This window comes from Quercus robur, chromosome 6, assembly GCF_932294415.1.
Source record: "Quercus robur chromosome 6, dhQueRobu3.1, whole genome shotgun sequence".
Classification (NCBI taxonomy): Eukaryota; Viridiplantae; Streptophyta; class Magnoliopsida; order Fagales; family Fagaceae; genus Quercus; species Quercus robur.
The window spans coordinates 677498-696651 of record NC_065539.1 but is presented as its reverse complement, the minus strand read 5'-3'; the positions used below and the strand labels follow the sequence as shown (position 1 = coordinate 696651).

The window sequence follows — 19154 nt, the reverse complement described above, 5'->3', positions numbered from 1 at the left end:
TTTAAGGAAAATAATCAACTTTATTAAGGCTGTCAATCAAAGCTAAAATTTAACAAAAGATAAACAAACAAAAGGGGGTTGATGGAAAATATGACAATAAACCCCCCCAGTATATCTTTGATACAAATGGAATGGGTAGCAAGATTTGAAGAGCTGAACTGCACTTCATATCAAAATCTATTATGTCTTCTGTATTGGTGATTAGCCGTTTAATTGAGGTTTTATTGCCATCTGACAATAGCAGAACCCCAAGTAAGACCTGCTCCAAATCCTGCAGCTGCTATAGTATGGCCTGCCTTCACCTTGCCGCTTCGAACAGCTTCATCTAATGCCAATGGAATGGAAGCAGCACTTGTGTTACCATAATTTGCCAAATTTGATATGACTCGTTCGGGTGGGACCTCTAGCCGTGTAGCAACTGCATCAATGATCCTCTGATTTGCCTGCATTTATCGATCTCTGTTATTACCTTTTCACCGCCAATATGGGATATGTCTACCATTTTGTGAAAAATCTTAGCAGTGTAACAAGGTCCTTTCAAAGAGTATTTACTCCGGGCAAATTTTTATCATTTATCTTGTATATGAAAACTCAGCACCGGGCTAGTACTGTGCTATTTAAGAGCACCAAATCAATTTGACTTTTAAATCAATTTGATAACAAAGCAGAAGTCCAGACCCACTTTTGTTTTTGTAGCATCAAGAGATGACTTAGTGCTAAAACCTTCAACATCAATGATTTGACCAATAAATTTTTATCTTTTCCTTATCCCCATCCTTTTGCTTGAGGCTAAAGTTAGTGAGAACAAAATTAATGACAGCATATGAGATATCATTCAACACACTACAGTCTTGAATAGATTTCCTAGATAGACCTTGAGTTATCGGTTATATCTTTTGTTGAAAACATACGATTTTATTTTTCAGTTTGTAGGCAATACATTACATACCTGATGAAGTAGTAACCAATCAATGCTAGACCGAGGGAGACCAGCCTTTTCAAGGGCAGACTCAATTGAATGTGGCACACTTCGTACAGCAAAGCGAAAGACTTCGTTGCCGTTCATTTTAATACACGAATATGAGGATCGCTTTGGGGGAAAGTCTAACACTGAACCATTAGATCCCAATGCGTTATCTATTTCATTTTCTTTGATGGTGGCATTTAGATGTCTGCATATAGAGAGGTTAAGTGCTCAGTCACATTCCTCACAGAAGTAAGTGCAGACTTAGTTTAGTAAAGATGCTAGAATCACATACCTTTGGCCATCACCATCACTATGTAGGTCAAAACCAAATAAGCCATCCTCTTTGCTGTCGCATGCCTGCAGAATAGTTGTTACTTGTTATATCAAAATAAATAAAAAATTTTGTTTCCCATAGCCAAACTGTTTAAAAGTAGTTTTTTTTTTTTTTTTAATAATTCGATAGTTGGGGGAGGTGCCAATTGAGATAGATTTCTCTTGGCAAACTGTTTAAGAGTTGGTATGAGGTAGTAATCATATTGAAGCGACAATAGAACCAAAATCCCCACTTAAAATAATAGGGATATCAACCCTAGTGTCAAAAATTGGAAACCTATGAGATTTTTTGTCTAGTACTGAAAGTAATTTTTCAGAAACAGATATAGCTGAAAGATAATTGTCTATAGAGTGGTCAGAATTCATAGCAGTAATCGTCTTTTTAACTCTTTGCTTCCAAGAATGTGAACAGATGTTAAACAGATGGGCAAAAGATACAAGTGCCCAGTAGGGGTGAGCACTTAGGTGTTTGATCACCCAAATTCTCAAATATGGAGACCCAGCTTAAACATGGAAGTTTCTCACGCAGGAACATAGCCTCCACTTGGAACAGATGACAACAAATACTTCTTTAAATATTTTGTGCCATCATGTGGAAGTCAAGAGGATGTAAACTAGAAATAATTCAAAAACAAGGGTTGAGGCTTATAAGAAAGAAATATGCTGTTAATCAGCCAAACCATTGTTCTAGCCTTCAAACTTTTCACTAATTTTATGACAAGCCCTTGTATGAACAAACTGAATGTAATTGTATTTAAACCTAGAGGATAATATTAGATCTCTACTTCCCTTTACAAAGTATCAATCATGAAATGAAGCCAACTCTAGAGTTCTCAATTGACGGGACAGAAAAATTTTAAACATATTTTCTGTCCAAAAACTGATCCAAGTCCAATTTTTGTCTCTCTATTTTAAAAATTTGTAGCTTCATAACTGAAAATTTTAAAAAGGTCCTTTCGTCCCATTTACTGTTAAGGGAATTGCATATGTGATAGTGTGCTGTTGTGGCAAGTTAAAAATTTGAGGTGACCTAGAATGGGCAGGAGGACAGAACTAACACCTTTTAAAAATTTCCAGGGAGGAAATTGAAATTTAAATTTTGGAGATGAAAATTGAACTTGGACCAAAATTCAGAGACGATAAGATAATAGTCTTTACTTGCTAGAAGTGCAAGGAACTGTAACTGTTTACATATGCTATAAGCCTATAACAGTCAAAAACCAAAATAAAGACCATTACCTGCACTAATACAGCACCAGCAGCATCTCCAAAGATAATACAGGTACCTCTATCAGTCCAATCAACATATTGAGAAAGAGCATCAGCCCCAATCACTAGAACATTCTGAAACCCAGCTCCTACAATTTACAGATCTATAAGTTAATTCTTTTAATCACAGAAGTTATTGAGATCCCCTTACAGAAAAGTAAACAAATTCAATACCCCTAATGTGACAAGCGGCCGATACTAGACCCAGGACAAATCCGCTACATGCAGCAGTAATATCATAAGCCAAAGGGTTGCTTTTGCAGCCAAGTGCTTTTTGGATCTGACAATTACAATACAACAAAAACGATAGCATGTAAGACTCTTAGAGTGGTTATAATACCAGGTGAAATAGAATCACTCTAAGCTCCAGGCAAGTATGCTTTCGAATAATTATTTAAATGGAATTAACTGCCACGATATAAAGCTGCAGTGACTTTAAGCAAGGCCTACCAGGGTTAAGGGTGGTTGACCTGAAGTTAAACCCTTCAGTCTGACCAAACCAGGCTTGTAGAGCATAATACTTAGCTTGCTAATTCAGGCCTGACTCTAAAACTATGTGTGGCATGGGCTAATTAGAGACAGCATCTCTCTCAAAGACATGTTACACTTGGACGTTCACACCCAAAATATCTTCCTATTACACTTTTATAACTACAATGAGGAGTCAATGCCAATTTGCCATGGCAAATGAGCTAATTAAGTTTCTGGTAGGATGTTTTTAAATTTAAATAAGAGATTACATGTTGGTATATGATGCAAAAAAAAGGACATGTAAAATGCAACAACTTTATATATATAAACCCACTGCTGTCTCATAATCCCATCATTCAGAATGCATGGAACCTGCTTTTTGAAACAGGAAGATGCACATAAATGGTAGAAAAGACACTTTTCAAAATGAAGAAATGTGCTTGTATATATTCATAGAGCAGATAGATTAAGAAAAAAAGAACACTTTAATTTATGCAGCCAACAAGATAAAAAGGCTCACAATTGGTCTAAGTTCCTTACAAACATACACAGCACAAAATCATTTTTTCAGCTTGCCATGATACTCCTGGACACATCAAATTCCAATTTTCAATGTCTATGTGCATCCAATGTTCCTCAGAATGACAGCACCAAACATCCCTAGATTATTTAAATCATACATGCTGCTCAACCTCAACAATAAAAACCAATATGATTGATCTTTCAATTTAATCAATCTTCTGAATATATGATTTTATATATTGATACCTGAGGAGCGCTACCAAAAAGATCCTCAGGTGTTGATGTGCACATCAACACTAGGTCCACATCATCAGGGTCAACCTGTGACATTTGAAGAGCTTTCCTCCCTGCCTCGACTGCTAAAGTTGTCAGGCTATCTTTGCCTATAATAGCAACAATGAAACAGTCATTCACAGCTTCCATAATCAGGATGACATTGCATAAAGAAACTGCATTTTCAATTTCATAACAACCATGCCATAGATAAGAAGACCAACATACATACATACATACATACATACATATATATATATATATATATTACATACTATTTATGGAGCACTAGCAAAACAGGTCTAGACGTTAAGCTATCAAGCATAAATATTGAAAACCCTCTTGAATTCAACTAGGTCCAAACCACTATATTATTTGAACTCTCAGATATAAGGACGGTGAATTCTGAATGATCCGCTTGAGCAAGGACTCAATCAAGCAAAACTCAGCCTAGCTAGGCTAAGACTGATAGAGCTGAACAGCCTTTCTCTAGCTCTAGCTCAAATTTTGTGCGTCTTAATCAAAAGGATGAGTTACAAGCAAGCAAAGTCACCTTTTTATATTTGGCTACAACCAAGTAAAGTGACCACAGACCATTCACAAGTTAATAAAATATGGTAGTATCAAGCACTGACTGCAAGAACTAACCTGATAGAACTCGTCGATTACGAATCCCAGTCCTAACAGATATCCATTCATCAGAAGTATCAACTATTTTTGCAAGATCGTCATTGGAAACCTTCAGAGTGGGTACTGCTGAGCCGCATCCAACTAACTTGCAGCCCTGACTGACCAGCCTGTATATTATTCAGTGTCGGAACAGGAAAATAGATCAGTCAGATTGCTATCAGCCAAAACTCAACATGGCTTTAAGTTAGTGGCAAGTAGATGGTAATTAGACTGAGAACGATGGACTTTCTAAAGACGCAAAGTGGACCCTTTTGTAGTAATAAATCTCCAGGGAATTTAGAATAAAATTTACCATGTCAAAGAGGATGAAATTCAACCAGCAGACCGGACACTCAAATATGAGAATGAAGTTGAAGGTCATGAACATATCCGATATTTGCCAGCAAGAATCTTTGTTGTGCTATGACAAAACGTCAACAATCAACATCCTAAAACGTCTATATCAGTCATAGAGACATGATTGAACCTATAAAAACAAAGAACATCCATCCGCATAAACCAAACATGCAAAGCAAATAAACTGAAGAATAAGAAGCTAATGATATAAAACTCTTCACCATGGAATGTTTGTGATATTCAAAGACTTTCAAAGCTAATTACATGAGACACTTCAGCACAAAATGAGTGAAACATTGTAAGGATAAGATGTTTCCTACTCCATCTAGCCGGGGTGCTAGGAAACATATTAGAGTTGACCTCTGACTTGATCAAAGAAGAAGAAGAATAAGAAACTATTCAGGCTTCTGCTTTAGTAACTTTAGCTTAAGCTCAAACTTCAAATATTATATTCTAGGAAAACCCAAATTACAAAGTAGAAATCCCGAGTTCATTTAAAGGGGCTTTCAAATATAGGAACAACAACTCCTTAAACATATATCCCAATTAACAAACTGAGATAACCCATTTGCATAAGAAAATAAATGGAAGAATGAGTGATCAATCACCAAAATACAGAAAATGTGACTAACCTGGGTGCCCGAGATTCAGAAGAGGAAGCACCAGAACCAGAAGCAAGCTTGTCTGAGCCTTGAGCGGTGTTGGAACAAAACACCCTCAAGGAGAATCCCTCAGGGGAGCAAAACCCAGTTCGATAAATCTCTATTGGAGATTGAATCCTCCTTCTCAATCTCAAGCTGGGAATTGAAGGAGTAAAGAACCCAGAAGCATTGGCCATTCAAACCCACGATAAAGAAAGAAAGAAAGAAAGAAAGAAAAGGAAGGATCTTTAGCTCGTATGTGAGAGTAAAATAGATCAATGGCTGTGGCAGAGACTGATATACACTACGTTATTTCTTAGGATTCTTTTTTTTGTTTGTTTGATTATTTTAATAATCTTCGGAGATTCCGATGAAGAGATGAATAAATGTGCAACTTTGCCAAACCCAAATCGAGGAAATCCACGTAAACGGTGTGGGATTGCCACCGAGGTGATCGAGCTCCTCCTCCTTGGCCCTGTGCCTCCGCCGTCAGACACAGCATTGCGCACGTGTACTTCTGCTACTAGGTCTTCCACCTCAATATCTTTGCCAGTTGTCACTGACACCATGCTTTTATTTTATTTGCCACGTAATAATATGTTCCATGAAATTATTTTAATGGTCCATTTGGATTGAATTTATTTTTATTAAAACTGAAAACACGTTAATAAAATAATTTTTAAATGTGTAAATAGTACTGTGAGACCCATTTTTAATAAAAAAATTATTGAAAAGTATAATTTGTGAGATCCATAAATAATGCACAGTGTGCTAATTATAGTTGACTTGTCAACCATTACGGTCTGAAAAAAAAGAAAAAAAAGAAAGAGAAAATGCAGGACAAAAACGTAAACGCCACAATCATTTGAACGAGTACAATAATATATCCATTATTTGACACTTGGCTGAATTTCATTGATTTTTTTATGAATTCCATCATGTGAAAAAAGAGAGGACGCCATTCTTCGTATTGAATTACGTTCCAAGTAACGTGAAAACTTGAGAATATTAACACGAATTCTCTTCTTGCACTTGAACAGTTGAACTTGACTGTTCTTTCAGTTTCTTGCAAGTTGTAAGTACCCCCTATATACTCCCATCCCCCATCAATACAAGTTAAAAGAGTTTTGCTTAGCTACAAGTTTTACAAATGGTTCACTCCGTGACCTTTCCACTTGTTTCAGGAGAATTTTGTCAAACATGTTGATTGTACAGAAAATTTAAAAGCCTACACGCATTTGGTTGCCTTTAGTAGGGTGAAAGATGTTTTAAGAAAATGAAAGATATGTTGATAATTTCTCTTGTTTGGAATAATAGGAAGTAGAAATGAATCTTATAAAAATGATTATTTTCGAAGCAAGACCTAACATTTTTAATCTTCCAAAATTGGAAGAAACATAAAAGACAAAAAATACAAAATGTCTTACTTAGATGTATTTTTTTGATGGAAGATGCCTTACATAGATGATTGGACAAGCTTATACTCTAGTAGTCTAGTTTATTAAAACAGTTTAATACAATGTACGAAATTAAATATAGGATGCTTCGCTTTCTCAGCATTATTTATCATTCCTATCAAACACTCAATAATGGAAAATATTAATCTCTTAAAAAAAAAAAAAACCTTCTTAGTACTCACTTTTCTATGATCCCTGCAGGAAGTGGACAACAAATGGCTTAATTTAAAAATTCAACAGTCGATTAGTTAGAGAATCAATTTGAGAATATGCTAGGAGCTAAATGGATTAGGCATAATTAAACAACAGTCTCTACCCAACAAAGAATTCAGCGTTTTACTCAGATGTGAAAATAACTATATTGTTTTACTTTTACAAATATATATATACATACTATTAAATTTTAGTGCACAACTTCATATATTCAATAACTCTAAAAATCAGGAATGAAATATTGAAGATGAGATTTGATGGGACCATGCTTGTTGGCAATTAGATGAAAAACCTTCAACTGTTTATGTGATATTGCTTAAATCTGTTAAAAAATGGGCTTGCCAGGCTGCATTTGTTCTGTAGCGTGAGAATCTTTCAGTATCTTGCTGGTTAGTGGCAGAGCTCATAATTAAACAGAGTGGTAACATTGTTTAAAATCTCAAGGGCCAAGGATTAAAGATGGACCTAACATTGGCTGTGCAGTGTGCAGCTGTAATGGTAGTAATTGAAAGAGTAAACTAATGAAAAAGGTTGTAAAAGATTGGTTCTTAATCCATGGAATAGCTTGCCCATATATGCATTTATGTACATAAAAATGTACAGCACATTCCTTGAACTTAAAAGAGCTAGTTACAACTAATTTTTAACTCAAATTTTACCATTCTATAATCCTCACATAATGATGGATGAATAAGATTTGCATAAATCTTGCTTAATATCTTTGCTGTCAACACTATTTTCTTGATCCTCCTTATAGTTTTGATTACTGCTAACTGTAATTTAGTAAGATGGGACTAAAAGCACGTATAAACCGAGATATCAAAAAGGTAATAATTACATTAATCACATTGACAATGTTGTATTCTACCGTCCAAAAACAAGCCAAAACAAAACTGATGTTGTTATGTGACCAAGTACGTCTGTCACGAGCAGCCTACCAAGCAGAGAGATGGATAACAACCAAGCAAGAGCAAGAGTCTATCTGTGCGCGACAAATCGCGAACTCATTGATATGGATACGATAAAGCCACAAATGCTTATCTATCCAATAAAAAAAAATATAATGAAGAAAAAAATAAATAAAGGGAAAGATACGATATTGGTTATCTACTTCCAAAAACGGAACAAGAAAATGGTTTTGAAGCTTCAACACGGCAATGGGTACTTGAAAGTTGAAAACGACACGCAGCAGACCAATTCGTGAAGGCCTATCTCTATTAATTACCACCCCACCATCTTTACTCTTTAGGATTTTCCATTCCCATCTACAAGTTTTGTTCTCATTCTCACCCTCCTCAATTCAAGGGTTGTTTTCCATATCAGTACCAACGTTTTTTTTTTTTTTTTTGGTTAACTCGTTTTCAATTCAATGCATAATTCCATGTTTGTTTTTTGGGGAGCATTCACATCAGCTCTTTTATAAATGTGTAAAATACACATTTTGACCACTTTTACACATTTTGAAACAAAAAACACTATACATCAGTCCGTTTAAAAGTGTGTAAACTTTTGTAAAATTATCAACTAGCTACAGTACCCGTGTAAATTTACACGGGCACTGTAGCATGTGTATTTAGTTTTTTAATAGTTTTTTCTCTCTCCTCTCTACCTAACTCTCACCTCCCTCTCTCTCAGGTGCTGTGCACTCTCTCTTTCTCTCACAAAAAACCCACTACATCATTTCATCCTCAGTTCTCTCTCCCTCTCTCACATCTCTCTCTCTCGTTCAAAGCATGCCATCGGAGTTCACAGCATGGCGAGATCGGCGCGTGGTGTGGTCTCGATGGTGGCGGTGTGAGTTTGGGTCGATGATCGATAGTGGCGACGTGGGGAGGTCTCGATGGTGGTTTAATATGAATTTATGGTGTGGGTTGGTCTTGGTTTGTGTGGGTTTGCTTGGTCTGGGTTGATTTGGGTTGTGGGTTGATCTGGGTATGTGTGGAGGCGTGGAGGCATGGAGATGATGGTGTTTTGATCGTCGTTGATTTTTCTTTGTGTGGGTTGATCTGATGTTGATTTTTCTTTGATTTTGGGTGGAGATCGGTTCTGATGGAGTTTTGATCGACGTGTCTGGAGATCGGTTTCTGATTTAATGGCTTTTGATTTCTGATGATGGTGGTGATGGTGGCTGGGTGGTGATAATGGTGGTGATGGTGGCTGTGGATCTATGAGAGAGAGGAGCAGTGAGGGAGTGAATAATAAAAAATTATAAAATAATGAATATTTTATTGAATAAATATGTAAAATAAATAAATTGATGTAGGTATTTTGTAAAAGTAAATGTGTAAAATAGAAAGAATAGGTTTTTTCCGTATAAAATAGACAAAAAATTAAAAATAACGGACGTAAATGTTCTAACGCTGATAAGTAATTCCACCTATTATAGTGCTTTTTACTTTTAACTTTTTAGTACTCTTCCGTCAGAAGAGGTACGGAATAAAGTTAAAAAGTTGTATGAACGTGCATACTTTTATAAAAGTAACGTGACATCTATGCTAAGCGAAACTCTAGTAAAAATGTCAAAAATTAGTGATTTAAGGCTTGGAAATATCTACAAAGCATGTATTGTATCATGATTGAATGGATTCAATGATCATCATTCCAAAATATGGCAATTGCACAAACTAATCCTTTTATTATGCAAATAATACTAGTAATCTACAATAAAAGAGTAATGAAATTCATACACTAGTAATTTAGTGTCAAATATAATTGGCACATTAATCTGTGCTAATCAGGCTTTGGGTGCAAGAATCTCCATTAGAGAAGACCAGGTTCCGGTGACTGCAATAACCACACCCAAAACCAGAACGCACCCATCCAAAACAATCCCTTTCCAACCCATCTCTACCTTGAACACTAACAAATGAAACAAAGCAGGCAACACAAACCCCAAAACAACACAAACGCTACTCCCCACAAGAGACAAGAAATCTGCAAAATTAGGCACCAACAAAGCCACCAAGCTCACCACCAAAACCATCACCCACCTTAGCCACAAACAGAACCTAGAGTCACAAAAGCGCCTCTCCACCACTTCATAAACCGGGTTCATCATCAGAGGCATGGTGAAAAAGAGGTTCACACAAAGACCCAATTGAACCAAAATGCTAATCAATCCTTGACCAAAATTGGTTGTGATAATGTCTTTGGTTTCATCACCAAAAGCGAAGTAACCCAGAACTCCAAATCCACCGTACAATAGAGAAATGAAAGTCATACACAATCCCAAGACTTTCCCAAACTTGTCTTTGTCTTTTGCCTCTGATTCCAACGGCAAAACCATTCCTACCCCTTCAAATGCATACACAGCCACACCCACACCATAAAGAAAAACAGACAAACCTCCAAAAGCCTCCAAGGCTGGTCTGTTCTGGAGAAATATCATCACGTCCTCGACCATCACAACCCCCATAGCTCCCAAATCGACCACATCAGCGAAAATACTCAAAGGAGCCAAATGGGTCAGTGTTGGAATCGAATTCAACCCCAACTGAAAAGGGAAACAAGCCCAAAGAAACAAACTTTTCGGTGACAAACCAAAATCCCAGCTGCTATATTCATAATTGAAGAGAAAAGCTAAAGTGGTTGCTATGAAAATCAAATAGCTGACACAGAAACCAGCTTGAGCGAGAACGATCATGACATCAACAGAGAAACGACCGAGGGGTCCACAGACTGTAAAACCAAGGTCACCAAAGGAATTGATCTTAGAGAAGCCGAGGGTAGACTCAAGCTTGCGACGTGTTTGGACTAAAAGCATCATGCAGTGGTAGGTGAGGAGGGCTACAGAGAAAAGCATAAGAGAGCCGAAGACCCATCCGGTTTTTTTGAAAGTGTAAGGAAGGCCAAGCACGCCTGAGCCAACTATGGCGATGAAGACATTGGCGAAGGTCTTGGATTGGGAAGAGAGTTTGCGAGGTTTGGCTAAAAGTGGTGTGTCTTCTCGTGGGAAAGGAGGGACTTTTAGGACAAGGGAGGATGAGCTTGCTTCCTTGTCAAATCCCATGGCAACGGCAACTATGTATCTGCTTCAATTTTTGTTGATCTTGCTGTTGTTTAAAGTTTGTGTGAGAGAGATAGGCAGATGGGGTTTGTGGGTTTGGGTTCAAGTTTTCAGATTTGGGGGATTTTGAAGTTGCAAACTTTGAAGTTAAGAGATTGTAATTGTACCTGCCAGGCCAATAAAAATTGGGTTTTTTTTTTTTTTTTTTGTTGATGGGATGGGAGTGACAACAAAGATGGCTGCAACAGGAGGATGAGATGGAGAAGATGATAAGTGAGATCAGATTCTATGATTCTGTATCCTACACTACTCCAGTCTTTTACCAGATATTTTAGAGAGAGAGGGAGAGAGAGAGAGAAGGTTGGGGTGTCGTTTCTCAAAAGAGGGGTTGCTGTGTTGGATAAATTATTGATTAATGGGGTCATGGGTCATGAAGTTGAAGCAGGCGGAACCGTGGAGGCGTGGAAGGTCCAAGAAAGACAATGACAACTGCCATCATTCCTCAATACCATTCAAATTTTGAGCTTTCTAATTCTAATACTCCTCTTAAATGCTTCTATAAATAAAATAAAAATAACTAACCAGCTTCAGTAAATGGTGTCCAAACTATTGTGTTTTTAACGAACTCAATAGACATAAGTATTGGTTTTTTTTTTTTTTTTCCTTTTACAATGTAACTACAATTTCCAGCGAAGACTTTGATGGTTCAAAATCTACTCTAAATGCCAATTAAACCATTTGGTAAATGAAACTTTTTGCTTCTGTGAGATTCTACCATAGATTCTGGAAGTGACAAAAATAATATGATTTTGGATAAGATTCAACAACAACCTTCCTAAATTTTCTGAGTCAATTTTTGGATTCCGTTTTGAATCCTCAATAGACTAGTTACGGTCAATTCATATAAATTTTTTTCCATCCATATATCTGAAATATATTCTTTATTGCTCTCTTAATTGCTTATTATTATTACTATTATTATTATTATTTTGGTGTTGTCTACTTTTCTAATTCACTCATTATATAAAAATAATAAATGGACTTTTTCGGTAGATTAAAGGTCCATTATTGTGAATTCTAGTTAATTCAAGTGGTGAAATATCTTATTATTTAGTTAACTCAACTAGTAAAATATTTTATCGTCGAATAAAATATATAGGTTCAAACCGTGCCTAAATTAAAAATTGATCGGTATCTTAACTTGATAATAAAAAAAATCATTATGGAATTGACCCTATAGATTGAAATTATTAAATGAAAGGCTTGAATTGAATAATTTTGAAACTTAAAGGATCCAATTGAACGAAAATTAAAATTAGAGAATTTAAATGAATTTCAATTAAACTTGGAGAGTGTAATTTGCATTTTAGCCAAAATTTTATTATTGTTATTAGCTTAATAGAAATCAACATGTAAGGTAATTGGTCGCAACCTATTTTAAGTCAAGTAAGTTTAAAAATACAAAAATTTCACTAACTATTTTTATAATTTATAACATGACTAATTTTGATTAATGCATAATTTTTAGGTTTTATCATGCATAAATGTTTTCTTTCAATCCTCTAAGTTTAAATTTTATCATTTCAGTATTCTAATTTTGATTATGTCATAAATGAAACCATATTTTGTTTTAATTGCAACTTAAAAAGTTTGACGAAAAAAAAAAAAAAAAAAAAAAATCCCCAAATAAGATACATTGTTGCGCTGCTGGATACTGACACCGACAAATTAGCCCACAAGCTCTGGCTCTAGGAGCCGAGGATGGTACATTTTGACGGGCAGCTTATGTATATGGCTTGCCAAACCCCTGAATAGATAGAGGCAGGCAAATCCATTTAAGAAAACCAAGACTGGAAACACACAAAACAAAAGCACCACTTTAAGGAGACTGTTCTAACATGCTCTCATGTGTGGGGTTTAAATCAAGTAGAACAAGAAGAAGTCTCCTAAGCCATCTAGCAAGGCATATAATTCACGTTATTGGAGCCAACAGAAAAGCAATGACGCAAAAAGGTTACCTCTATTCTATGTAAACCTACACACATAATACAAATAAGCACAGCAGGTCTAACAGTAGGACATGTTACTATTTTTTTCATAAAAGTCAATGTCACTAGCTTCACTCTCATAAAACCTGACATAGCAAGTTTTTAAAACCTAGTTTACAAGATACGTAACAAACCATCAACAATCTTAAGTCACAGGGTATCAGAATTCAAGCAACATCGACAATCTACAACAACTTTATCCAACTAGACAGGAGAATGGTGAACCAGGTTTGCTGTTCAACCTTCAATACGCAGTATGCACTCAGCAGAATTGTTGCACATATGCACTCTTATTATGGGGTCAATACTAGCACACTAATACTGAATCTTATCTCCACACACACACACACACACCAGATCCACTCCCAATGGTGCAATACAAGCCTAGAATTATGAACTACAAACATTAGCTCAGCCTAGTAACATGATTGAAGCTACATTCTTCACATTACTCAAGCTACTTCAATTTGTTTAGTAGGTCACCAAATTCCTCAATTCTAGATTAAACAATCATATGAAAGCAATGCAACACTTTAAAAGACCCAACAATGTCTAAAGAACATAAATTTGATTCGACATTTAAACTAAAACGAAAGAAGATTCAATATGATTTGTACACATTTTGAAACACAAGTTCCTCAAAGGTTATCAATCAATATTTTCATTTTTAAGTAACTAGTTCCATTGCTTATTATCAAGTCATTACTCATTAGCACAAAAAGAAAATCATTCAACTTCAACCAAAAATAAAACATGACAACTGAAGCAAATCTTTTAAAGAAAAATTGAAAGGGAAAAACCCTAGAAGGTCAAAAATAAATGTCTAACATAGTCAATCCAAATCCTTGACAACCTTGATCCCCATAGAATTTGCAGTCCCAATGATGGACTTGGAAATAGACTCCAAGGACATGTACTGGCAATAAGGATCAGACTGCTTGATCTTGGCGATTTCGTAGACATGCTTGAGGGTAATGGAGGAGGCGACCACGTGGCTGGGGCGGGAGCTGCCAGACTCGATTCCAGCTGCTTTCTTGAGGTACCAGGTTACGGAGGGGGACTTGACAATAAACTCGAAGGTGTTGTCCTTGAAGGCCGTGATGGTGACTGCCATAGGGGTGTCAGGCTTGTACTTTTGAGTGCGGGCATTGAAGTCCTTGCAGAAGGCCATCAGGTTCAGTCGATACTGACCCAGTGCGGGGCCCACAGGTGGTGCGGGTCGGGCCCCTCCAGCTGGCACTGTCAGCCGGATAGTTGCCGCCAAGGGCCGCCTTGTTAGGATCTCTTTTAGGGTCGACATGCCTGCTCCTCTTCCTCTTCCTCTACCCTTTCTCTACACTGCACCCTGCCAAAATATCGTAGGTGTCTTGGGTATCATTTGAAATGTAGCACAGTAGTTCAGTACGCTGTACGCATTTCCCATTATCATCAGCAAATAAATCAACTGATAAACAGCAATAGCATCATTTTCCTAATATCAAGTATACTCTCACATACATCTAGCAGGTACCTCAAATTCTATATGTCAATAGGCATCATTCATGAAAATAGAAACATGAGTTCATAGCATCTAATGACACTCGTAATAATGGATTAACATGACAAGTAGATCAACATGCCCTCAAAGCCAAAAGATGCAGTCTGCTGTGCTCATGTTATGACTTAATATCTCAGAACATTCACATCCCTACTTTTTAAGTATACCCCATCTTTACCCTTTCACTACTACACAAAAATATTCTTTCATTTTGACACCCATATTTTTGAAACAGTGATTTCTCCAGCATTCATATTATCCTAGTAGTTATATTTTCAAAATTTTATCTTTTTCCCAACAGTCTAGGCCAAAGCTCATTGACAAGCTTTGATTAATTATACCAAAGCAGAACAAGATACTGATCATATCAACATGCACAGATATGTAACAAAAACACAAGGGAAGGGGAAATTGGTTAGTGATTTTAATTATACGTTTGATTCAGCCACCAAAATGCTCAATAGTTGCTAATGTTAAACTCCAAAAGAAATCATTCTTAGCACAAACCTTGTAATCTTGCATAAACTCATAAGGCATATGCAAAAGTCTGTTTTGATGCTGTAAATCATGCGGCACTAAAGAATGCTTAATGAACAGTCTTATTTCCACCAAAAAGATGAGATTCAAATTCAAAGTGCATCTCCTATGTCACCCATATATCCTAGTTGGATGAGTAACCTGTAATTATAAGCATGGCATGTTCGAAGCATGAAATTTACTTCACCACCCAATTTCAAGGCACAAGGGCAATGTGGAATGTATAATATTTTGACCTTTCTACCAAACAAATTTACCAACTATCAGACAGTGTGTTCATGTATCAAATTTGCAATTGCTGTCATATCTAACATGATATCATGTACTTTGCAAAATCTACATCTTTTGTGGGGCTACAGTAACAATTTTCCAAAGGACAAAGTTTAGCTCCAAACTAGTTGAACACTCCTCCAATCCACTACATGGCGATTTATAAGATTATCCGAGTATTATTTAAACAAGTTACTTGACTCGTGAAAAAAGTCATGTGACTAAAACAACACATGGATGGTCTCTTCGATTGCCACAAAGTGGGTTGGAGAAAGATAGCTCCAAACCAATTTGGAGCTAAAATTTTTCCTTTTCCAAATTCATGGCTAAAAAGATGACAAAATAAAAGAAAAGAAAAAAAAAGACTATGAAGCTTTTAATTACCAAAATTAGTGCCTAATACATAGAGCTTTTCCAAATTCAAGTGGTGCTCCACAAATCTTGATACTGCAGTTTATGAAATTACACTGCAGTACAATGGTAAAAATCACAACAAAGAAAATGGCCTAAAGATCACCTCCTAAACAGCCATTTACAAACTCCCATCGTAGTATATGGACTGCAGAGAAGTCTCCAATAAAAAAGTGAAATAACAAATTGCATCTTGAATACCTTCATCAGTATAATAAACCTTCTGTAGAAATACAAATTCTAAAAACAAAAATAGGCTTTGATAACAAGAGATAAGCATTATAGTCCAAAATGCTCAAAAAATACATATAAATCTAGAACAGTGATTATCCTAACATAAATCTACACAAGCTACAAAGAAAAGTATGCAGCACTACTCTAACAAAATTCTATCTGGATCATCACATAATCTCAACCAGAGACATTACGTCTTTTAATTTCACTAGAAAATAGAAGATCCATGGAACACTGTATCTGGATTGAAATGAAACTATGAATATCAATGCAAATTGTACTTGTCAGGGTGCAACCTAATGGTAGGAGGCTTGAGATAAGCTGTAAACCCAAACATCCTAGGTTCGATCCCCACTAGGAGTTTCCCTTGGATTACCTGATACATGGTTATGGCAAGTGGACTTGTGTATTTGTGGTTTACTCTCTAGGGGTGGGTCCAAAGGGCCTTGCCTTGGTGAGGTTCCACATCATAATTAAAAAATATATATATATATATATCAATGCTAATTGTGCAAATAATTTTTTTTTTAATAATTAAAACTCCCAAATAAACTTTAAGGTGATATAGCAATGATTCATCAAACTTTAGACACCAAAAAAATAAAAACCCAAAATTTTAAATCAGTTTCAAATGTTATCAATGTGAGGTGAGAGTCACAGCAAACAATTTTTTTTTTTTAATGAAAACTAATACTAGTTCCACTCAATAAAAGTCAAAATGCCAACTTTAACACATAACTTGTAGCATTTACCACCTAAACCTCATCAATCAAGCAATACTTTAGAAAACCCTGATAAAAAAATACATGAATTTGATGAATACCTATCAAAATAAATCACACCCACCATTCAAAATGAAAAATTTCGACTAAACTACTTGCCAAAAGGAAAAACTAAAGTCACAAAGCTAACAATGACAGTACCAAATTTTTTTTTTTGGATTAAAAAAATTAAGGATTTCATTGAACAGAAAAAAGAGGATGCAGTACACAGGAAGTATATACTAAAGAAAACAGAAACAGAGAGGAAAGAAAAACGGTAGCTTGAAACCACAGCAACAAGCCAACAAAAAAGGCATTGATACATAGGAAAAATGACAAATTCCCAAGCTTCAAAGTGTAAAGAAAAGATAAATAGTGTTTGATATATCAGAACTAGCTACACTTAACTTGGGGCATCATATACATGCCCATTTTCAATTCACAAAACAGAACAAAACGCATCAAATTTGGAGCAAACCAAAACACACACACAAACCAAGAGAGAAGAAGATACCTTTCAATCGGCCGCCAAGAACCTTGTGCAGAGTACGGTTTAGCGAGGCGGCTCCGGGAGTAGTGTTTGAGATTGAGAGCCGAAGAAGAAAAGCCTGAGAGATACAGATACAATGAAAAAAAGAGGAGCTTACGTTACTGTTCAGGTTGTTTTTACTTTTTTTAGCAGAGATAATATTGTTCAATGACATATTTGGGCCGTTTTCAAAGAAAAGAGGAAGTCTCTATCATTTCTCAGTGGGGGGAAAAAAAAAAGAAGAAGATATATTTGGGCCCATTTTTTTGATTTAGTCCAATAGCCCAATGCCCAAATGTTTTAGCAGTTTAGTCTCTGATGAGCTAGACTTCGTATAGTGTGACATTGTTTTTATTGACACCAATTTTAGTAAAATCTCTTATCATCATATACCAAATTTGCCCTTTTAGATATATACCATTGTTAGTTTCTTTAAAACATTCTCCCCTCTCCCATTGTGTGTGTTAAAATACTTAGTATTCTAAAAAAAAAAAAAAAAAATAAAACCAAATTTGAGGTTTTAACCATGATAAGAGCAATTATTTATCATGGAGTAAATGTTATAAATTAAAATTATATCATATTAATTATTACAAAAAAAATATTATTAATAAGGGTAAATTTCACAAATCTATCCTGAGGTTTGTGATAATACTAATTAGGTCTAAAACATTCTAAAACCTACTGATTTAGTCCTTAAAAGACAACTTTATCCCTAACTTTTTTTTTTTTCTCTTCTTTCCCTTTCTCTCTTTTGTCTTTGTTCCTTTTCCCATCTCTTAAACTCTCTTCTCTAAGTTCTCTCTCTCTAAACCCAAATCAGGAAATACCCATTTCAAAAACCAATCTTTTTCGTCTTCTTCTTACTCACCAAAGATCACGATTGACTGGTTGGTGGTGTCAGAGAGAGATGGTGGCAGGCTCAACGAGGTTGAAACCAATCTTCTTTGTCTTCTTCTTGCTCACAGGAGATCACGATCGACTAGCTAGTGGCATCAGAGAGAGATGGCTGGAGTGTGGTGGTTAGGGATGTGGTGGTTGACATTGTTGAGGACAAAACTGTAATTTTACAAAATGAAGATGGTTTTGGTCTTGCTCTGTATATGTCTCTGGGGTCATGTCAAGACTCAAGTTTCAAGGCTTGATCTTTGGGAGATGAAAAAGTTTCTTTTGAGATTCCTTTCGACTGTTGACCACCTTTATATTGTCAAATTTCTTTGCTTCCTAAGTCATATTTGAGACGAAATTGCGATTTATATCATTTGAGAAAGTTTTGGTTAGATCCCTTAAAGTTTGCTCGGCTGTGGGTTTCGCCAATTAGAGAGAGATATTTGAAGGAAAACTCAGAAAAATAGTTTAAGAGAGGAGGAAAGGAACAATGATAGAAGAGAGAAAGGGAAAGAAGAGGGAAAAAAAATGTTAGGGATAAAATTGTCTTTTGAGGACTAAATTGGTAGGTTTTAGAATGTTTTGGACCTAGTTGGTATTATCACAAACTTTAGGGTAAGCTTGTGAAATTTACCCTATTAATAACTCCGATCATAATATATCATTGAGTAAACTACGTATTTGGTCCCTATCTTATATATCACATTTCAATTTGATCCCTAACCTTTCAATTGTGTCAATTTGATCCCTAACTTTTCAGT

At 35.8% G+C, this 19154-nt stretch overlaps 3 protein-coding genes across 7 annotated transcripts; all 3 read right to left on the bottom strand.

The window, feature by feature from the left end:
• On the bottom strand, positions 1–6042 carry LOC126690423 (3-oxoacyl-[acyl-carrier-protein] synthase 3 A, chloroplastic-like). Its single transcript, XM_050385561.1, has 8 exons — positions 5494–6042; positions 4484–4632; positions 3809–3945; positions 2744–2849; positions 2540–2658; positions 1260–1324; positions 950–1172; positions 1–443 (listed from the first exon to the last, which is right to left on the bottom strand). Exons 1-8 carry the CDS (start codon positions 5697–5699, stop codon positions 222–224), a joined length of 1227 nt encoding a protein of 408 aa, XP_050241518.1. The 5' UTR covers positions 5700–6042; the 3' UTR covers positions 1–221.
• Positions 6043–9787: 3745 nt separating this feature from the next.
• LOC126690421 (amino acid transporter AVT3C-like) lies at positions 9788–11704 on the bottom strand. Its single transcript, XM_050385560.1, has one exon. The coding sequence runs from the start codon at positions 11179–11181 to the stop codon at positions 9907–9909; it is 1275 nt and encodes a 424-aa protein (XP_050241517.1). The 5' UTR covers positions 11182–11704; the 3' UTR covers positions 9788–9906.
• Positions 11705–13860: 2156 nt separating this feature from the next.
• LOC126690420 (54S ribosomal protein L19, mitochondrial) lies at positions 13861–17679 on the bottom strand. 5 transcript variants are annotated; one of them, XM_050385558.1, is made up of 3 exons: positions 17473–17679; positions 15955–16037; positions 13861–14571 (listed from the first exon to the last, which is right to left on the bottom strand). In XM_050385558.1, the coding sequence occupies exon 3, from the start codon at positions 14524–14526 to the stop codon at positions 14059–14061; it is 468 nt and encodes a 155-aa protein (XP_050241515.1). In that variant the 5' UTR covers positions 14527–14571; positions 15955–16037; positions 17473–17679; the 3' UTR covers positions 13861–14058. The 5 variants fall into 5 exon arrangements, with proteins under 5 accessions (XP_050241515.1, XP_050241514.1, XP_050241516.1 ...); XM_050385557.1 differs by having other exon boundaries at positions 17491–17679; XM_050385559.1 differs by lacking the exon at positions 15955–16037.
• Positions 17680–19154: the final 1475 nt, after the last annotated feature.

Excerpts from the sequence above, each read along its gene's own strand:
- LOC126690421 (XM_050385560.1), bottom strand. The coding sequence starts at position 11,181 with ATGGGATTTGACAAGGAAGCAAGCTCATCCTCCCTTGTCCTAAAAGTC.
- LOC126690423 (XM_050385561.1), bottom strand. The coding sequence starts at position 5,699 with ATGGCCAATGCTTCTGGGTTCTTTACTCCTTCAATTCCCAGCTTGAGA. Across the intron at positions 2,850-3,808 it reads TTTTTGGTAGCGCTCCTCAG|ATCCAAAAAGCACTTGGCTG; the intron begins GTATCAATATAT and ends TGTAATTGTCAG. Across the intron at positions 444-949 it reads ATTGGTTACTACTTCATCAG|GCAAATCAGAGGATCATTGA; the intron begins GTATGTAATGTA and ends CGATAAATGCAG.
- LOC126690420 (XM_050385558.1), bottom strand. The coding sequence starts at position 14,526 with ATGTCGACCCTAAAAGAGATCCTAACAAGGCGGCCCTTGGCGGCAACT.